The sequence below is a fragment of the Buceros rhinoceros genome, unplaced genomic scaffold (assembly GCF_000710305.1).
Source record: "Buceros rhinoceros silvestris isolate BGI_N320 unplaced genomic scaffold, ASM71030v1 scaffold11872, whole genome shotgun sequence".
Classification (NCBI taxonomy): Eukaryota; Metazoa; Chordata; class Aves; order Bucerotiformes; family Bucerotidae; genus Buceros; species Buceros rhinoceros.
Genome location: NW_010400705.1, coordinates 18,264 through 25,374, shown reverse-complemented (window position 1 = coordinate 25,374; position 7,111 = coordinate 18,264). Strand labels below are relative to the sequence as shown.

Genomic DNA, 7,111 nt, shown 5'->3' with positions numbered 1-7,111 from the left:
GAATTAAAGCACTTTAGGCCAGTTCAGAGACATACCCATTAACAGTATTTTGTGAGTTTATATTAAAGTACTGTCAATTAAACCAGTAATTCTATCAGCAAGAAAAATGTCCTTTTTATCTTGGACAATTAATAGTTTATGACTTTACGTTTTCTCCAGCCGATTTTGTGCTGATGAGCATTTCAACCAGATGATTTTAAAGACATACATTTAATGCCTTATACATTGACAGATACACACAAAATTGCCCCAAATGCTTCCCAGGTATTTAAGAGTTAATCTGTGAGCTGCTCATGCTAAATAAAATATAAGACATCATTTCTGATAGCAAAGAGGAAATGCAAAGCTAGGAATAGTTTCTCACTCATGAAGAGCGTATCGTGTAGTTAGATCTCATTAGGAAGTTCTGAGAGCGGCCAGGCGATGTGAAGTGTATGAGAACTCAAACTTCATTATCTTTGTGGGTTTTTCAAGCTGGCAGGAGATTTGCGTGTTGTTGTTCCATGGTTCCATTCAAAAAAATACCAAACCTTTGCTTTGTTGATGTTCTTATCAATGCAAACCGTAAAAGCATCAACAGAACCCTCAGTCTCAATTTTTACCTGCATGGTGATCTGATAACCTTGAAATGCCTTTAGCCTTTCTTTCTTTTCCTCTTCTTTTCCCATACTTATCCACGTATCTGTAACCAAGACATTGGCACCGTCTGCAGCTTCCAAAGGATCTGTTGTGAGAAGTAACTTGGTACCATACTAATGTGAATAAAATAAGGAAGATCAGGAAAACAAGGAACTTAATCTTCTTTTATAATGAAAAAAAGCTCTTTTCAAACTACTCTATTTTCAAACTACTAGACTATTTCTTAGGCTCCTACCTCTTTGGAGTATTCTTCAGTTATTTGAGTTATTCCAAAGTCTGGTTCAAAGCCCTGCCAAAAGAGATGATAGGTAACATATCATGGAAGCTACATAGCATCTTTACTGATTATTAACACTGGTTAGAAAAATACTGATTGAACTATTTGCCATGGGAAGAATGTCTTTCAGAACTGTAAAACTTGAGGAAATTATGTTGATTTTGTTGAAAGTTTATTTTGGAGATAAACTGGTAAAGTAAGAAAAATGTATTTCAGCAGTTACAGAATTAAATGCCTACATGTCATTTAATTTATCTGGTTTATATTTTCTATTGTATTACAATGCAGCACTCTAAAAAGATGCATCACCGGTCTGAACCGACCAAGATGCAACACTTCCACCAATCTGAAACAACTTCCAGAATTTTTTGGTGGGGAAAGAGGGCATTGGATAACTTTCTAACACTTTCTCAAATGCAATTATCATTATGATTTATACCACAGTCATGAATTTCCTCAGCCCTTCTGAATTTGGACTCAGTAGAATTACTCCCACTTTGCATCAAAATAACTGAATCAGGCTTCTGAAACTTGGTTTGGAAAGCTGACACTGAAGATACGTGCCAGCACCACCAGCTGAGGCCCTTGGGGAGTATCGAAGTGGCTGAGTCGAGAATGGGCAAAGTGTGCCCTCCTTACTCCACGAGCACGGCTTTCTTACCCTGGGAGTTGCAATACGCAGGTGCATTCCCAGTTTGGCAGCACTCGTCATGATGGAGTGGAGGACATTGTTTCCGTCCCCGATCCAGGTGACAGTGAGCCCCTTCAGCCCACCGAAGTGCTCCTGCCAAACGAATCAGACAGCCCTGGGGTTATGCTGCAGGTGTGCTGAGCAAGCTGCTGCCCTAGGGAGGAGGAGTTGATCAGACGGATCTGCTGCAAAGAAGGCTTCAGATGCTAGGTGCGTGGAACCGTACCTTTAATTGAACTTACTGCAGCTACAGGATGGTCACGGTGGGAAAGCCCCGCTGCGTCTTCCAGGAAGACTGAAGTGCTGCAGCTTCCTCCAGTGCAGGACGCATTGACCCATATGGCATATGGTGAGGCCCAGGCTGAGAGACACAGCGCCAGACGTACCGTAACTTTAGCGCCAAAGCTGTACTGCCATGGGTTGGTGCTCATAAACACTAGTGAATGGTGGAAATTCTTAGTTTAGAAGCAGTCCTAATGCCAAGGACAGCGCTCCTTCCAGCCTTCCTCCAAACTGTGAAAATATCCCTATTCAGGTTTGCTCTAGCTTTGCTGTCTCCGCAGAATGCTCTCTGCAGCCACGGCAGTGACCATGCCCTCAGAGGGCATTTAACTGTCACAGCGGCACAGGACAGCACAAAGCAATACTTGGAAATCAGCTGTGCCGCTCATGGCCTGCAGGGTTTGCTTTCTGTCGTACAGCCAAAGAGTGCAGTGATTTTAGAAGTGTGGATTACCCAAACTTGACACAGCATTAGAGCATTAACTGCAGCCTTGCCTGATGGCACTTACAGCCTGTACCCATGCAGCTACTCGGGCCCTCAGCCACCAACAGATGAGGAGGAACAAGAGTAGCAGGAGTTTCCTATCCAGAGCAGGACAATTCGAGGCCTTTTAGCAAGCCTTATTTTAAATATGCATATTTATAGGTACTTAAGTTGATACCAGAAAGTTTGTAAAGACATAACCAAATACCTCTAAATGCCTGCACTGTACAACTTCACCTCTTGACTCAAAAGACTAGTGAGGTGGTGGAGAGACTTCTATTCTTAGCTCAAAACTGGGCCATGCTACAATTGCATCGTAGTAGTTGGAAGCCAGACAGTGTTTCCACACTTTGTGTGACATGATTCAATGCTTGTCAGAGAGGATAAGCATCCGCATTGTAGAGCTGTACTAACTGGCAATCTTGCAGGCAGTCGCAGAAAAGATGCCAGAAGACTGAACAGAAAAAGAGCCGGGACTACCTCCTCCTCTCCTGGCAGCAGCTTCTCCTAAACAAATAGTTGTGAAGTTGTTACAGAACAACTGGCCTTTCTGCCAGCGACCACAATTTTGAATATTGAACTTGAAATATTGAATGACATTAAAAGGCCGTTGAAATATAAACCTAATGAAGTCCGAGGGTCCCTACAGTTTCAGGGCTACAACTATGGTACTGTAAAACTATCACTTTGTCAGTGAAGTTTGTTAGCAGCAGGCTCATTGGCGGTGGTTTGATGCAAAGGGGAGCAAATCAGGACCTTGTGGACATGGAAGTTATTTCCGTATAACAGCTCTGCAGGTCTCTAAGGATCTTTCAAAGTCCTTCCACATCTCCTAGTAATGGAGAAAGGCAAACTAAAGCATTTATTTAAGGGCTTGTTTCTAGCTAGAGCTTCAGTGATAGCTGAGCCATGAACCAACAGCCAGGAGCAAATGAGACAGCCCTGAGTCCTTTGATCTTACTGTTTAAAAATAGACATCAGCCTGTAATGCTCAAAGCACTGACTAGTGAGTCACAAATATACTGCTCATTTAAATAACTTCCACCTTATTGCTGCTACTCTGCATTAAAAGAAGCACGGTGCATACTATTTTTCTCCATTTTCCCAAGCTGTTACAGATAAAATCCAAAGTACTCGAGATGTCTGTATAATGACCCTCAATGCACACTGCAAATTTCAAAGCCACACCTGCAGTGACTACTGTACAGAGTGGACGTAGCTGAGGTAATCTTAATGAAGATGTTCAGCTAATGGAAGAAGACATAGGCAAGGCAGAATCAATCTCCGTGTGTGCAAGTGGAGCCTTTTTTATATATCCTGTGCTAAGCTTTACGCTGTCACCGGTACACGGCTGATGTTTCTCAAACCTCTTCAGCTAAAGCCAGCTCACTGTGACTGTGACTGTGACTGTACTGCTTATACACATACATCCTCAGCTTCCAAGAAAGATTAGATGATTGTGACGGTCACCACAAGAAAACTTTGAGGAAATATTAAAGCTACTGTATATGAGACATACTTTCCCCCCACCCCACCTCCCCACTCCCCTCCCCATTTTATAGTATATGCTTAAACAACTACACAGAGAAAATCCTGCTAAAAGTGTTTTGCCATGATGGTAACACTCTAGGTTATACCAGAACCTTTACAATACTTGCTGATCACCTGAGCCTCTGAAGATATTTTTTCCCCTTACATCACCTGCCAGTTTTTCCAAAGTCTATTTCATTGATGTAGGCTTTTTACCTCCTTGGGTGTCCTGCAGTTTCTCAAAATATCTATACTCCCAGTAAAGCCATATAAAAATAAACCATTTAGAAAGTCTAGAGACCTCCTCGCTTATGAATGCCTCTGTGACAAAGCAATCACTAGATGGTTGCCACAGTGCCACAGAATTTGGTTTTGCTATCCTCATGATACTCAGCACTGGTGAGGCCACACCTTGAGTACTGCGTCCAGTTTTGGGCTCCTCACTTCAAGAAGGATGTGGAGGTGCTGGAGCGGGTTCAGAGAAGGGCAACGAAGCTGGTGAAGGGTTTGGAGAACTTGTCCTGTGAGGAGCGGCTGAGGGAACTGGGACTGTTTAGTCTGGAGAAGAGGAGGCTCAGGGGGGACCTTATTGCTCTCTACAACTACCTGAAAGGAGGTTGTGGGGAGGTGGGGGTCGGTCTCTTCTCCCATGTTACGAATGACAGGATGAGAGGGAATGGCCTTAATTTGTGCCAGGGGAAATTTAGGTTGGATATCAGGAAAAATTTCTTTACAGAGAGGGTTGTGAAGCACTGGAACAGGCAGCCCAGGGAGGTGGTGGAGTCCCCATCCCTGGAGGTGTTTAAAAGCTGTGTAGATGTTATGCTGAGGGACATGGTTTAGGGACCCTGGCAGTGCAGGGTGAACGGTTGGACTTCATGATCTTAAAGGTCTCTTCCAACCAGACGATTCTATGATAAAAAATCCCTGCTAAATAATTAAAGACAATTTTACAGTCAACTTTCTTATCCTCATGATGTTTTACAATGTTTCATTCTATTTTTATCCATGCTTGCAGTGTATAAAACCCTGGGGAAAAAAAAGCATGCTCAGTGATTTCGCACTGTTGTATGTTTAGAGAAGACTGGTTTAACTAATCAGGGACATTCGCGTCTGCCTCTGCCTGGACTTGCTTCCAGCTGGGTTGAAACTCTGACACCACCGCAGATTACTTCTGAAATGCTTGACCCCAACAGCCAGAACAGCCCTCAATTAAAACAAGCTTTTGAATAATGAATCAATAATCTGTCCAAATTTAAAATGGAAAGCAGGGGACTAGTCAGAGATTTAGCCCTTTGGGAGACAGTGCAATTCAGTAAATGAGAAAATGGGCAAACTTGGATCTACCAGCTCTCAAACTGAGCTGCAGGCAGTTGCTGGGCCAGTTATCAGTTTCAATGTGGGAGACATTGTTTTTTGTCCTGGTTGTTGAAATGGTATATTCTAGAGGATCAGTCCAGACCTTAGCTGGATTTTCAAATTGTTAGAATAATGGTGATGATGATGACAATGGTGATGAATTTGAAGTCTGTAATAATTTAGGTCACACATGGAGGAGAAGTTGAGACTATATGGCATCCTTCAAGCTGGGCAACACTGTGAATTCATTATGCTATTTAAAAAGGAATCACAGATGTGATTATGCCAACCATTTCTTTCTGAAAACAAAATTTCTCTTTAGAACAGTGACGTAAAAAGCTGGTGGCATGTGGATCTACTCTAATTACCAGTCGGGCCATCCCGCAGTCAGCTACAAGTTACCTGATCTGGCCAGTAACATTAATATCAATTGAATCAATGTCAATACCCTGTTGGTCCCTGGAATACAAATTGTGTGGTGCTACTCTCCAGCCAAGCTTCGCAGAATCAGAAATGGAAGGCCACAGCTTCTGCCCAGGAGCCTGAGAGGCACTGGGTGGACTCACTAAGTGGCTGTTACGTGCCTTCAGCACAGACAGAGAAGTAAAGTGGCTCTGCATGTGTACAGTACTAGCACACAAACTCGTAGTCCTTAAAGGCCAAACCTCTAAACCCGCAAAATAAGGTTGTGTAATGTTTACAACCACTTCTAGTGGGCTATAACTCAAGAGCAAACGCAGCTCAACCCAATGTTTAAGAAAGAGAGTAGCATGCAAGCTAAGAAAAACATCCCTCTTGGCATAATGGCAGGGCACTAATCCTGACCACGGTATTAAAGGGCAGAGCTGGCTTAGACCTCGGACATATGAGGGGCTCAGGTAGAAGGGACTGGGAAAGAGGAAGTGGAACCTGAAGAATCTCACCCCATTATTCATGACAGGAGTACACATTGTGAGCAAGAACACCCTGAACACAGAATGAGAACTGACAGCCCTGAAAATAAACCAGCTGCATTGCTTGGGGAATGCAACAGACTATACTGAAATAATCGCACTAAAATCCTCCTGTGAAAAGGGAATCAGAAGCCATAAGCAAGAAGACATTCTGACAAAACTAACCAGGAAATTAGGCTGTTTCAGACAGATGAGAAAGTGCTTGAAGAAGATTCAAGAAGGCACGTGACAAAATTAATAGGATTTAGAAAATGGAAGAATAAAAACGTGGTAAGCATGAAGAGGGCCAGAGAGCAGGTAGTGCTCTGCTGACAAACGCAGCAGGAGAAATAAGAAGGGGGGGGGAAGGGGGAAGAGCAGGGTAAAAGTACATTTTGGGTATGTACTGACAGCAGGGAGGGGCAGATGCAGGCAGGAAAATAGTTACAGACATAAGGAAGAGGCATTGTTAAAGAGAAATAAACTGCACAAGATCTGTAATTATGTTTAAGTATAAGGCTAGCAGCCGGTGCCGCTGTTGTGGTTTGCATGTATCTATTAATCAAATAAATTGCTTTTGCATTGTAGGAAAGCAGTCCAAATGTTATATATGAACTTTAACTCATTTAAATAATCAGTGGTGCTATTCAACATCCCTACATTAATCTTATAGCAGGCAGTACTTGGATTACATCTTTTTACCCTGCCAAAAATCCCACAAGAACTGTGATTGTGGTAAGTAACAACTAGACCCTGTGACTCACAATTCTTCAAGCGTTAAACCTACTTCAGTGACCTGGTAAAGTTCATTATATGATTGAAATGCCATTTTATTACATGGTACTGGCTGTAAGACCAGTCTTTTCCACCTCAGTCTACAGTGCAGGGAGGAAAAAAGGCAGCAGATGGGCAGGTCA

At 42.8% G+C, this 7,111-nt stretch overlaps 1 protein-coding gene across 1 annotated transcript in view; it reads right to left on the bottom strand.

The window, feature by feature from the left end:
- Positions 1 to 530: 530 nt before the first annotated feature.
- OTC (ornithine carbamoyltransferase) overlaps positions 531 to 7,111 on the bottom strand; it is a gene marked incomplete at both ends in the record, with an annotated part of 19,856 nt that continues 13,275 nt past the window's right edge. The window contains 3 exons of the mRNA XM_010131983.1: positions 531 to 752; positions 875 to 928; positions 1,578 to 1,700. Coding sequence (XP_010130285.1) covers positions 531 to 752; positions 875 to 928; positions 1,578 to 1,700 — 399 coding nt within the window. The remainder of the gene's footprint in view (positions 753 to 874; positions 929 to 1,577; positions 1,701 to 7,111) is intronic.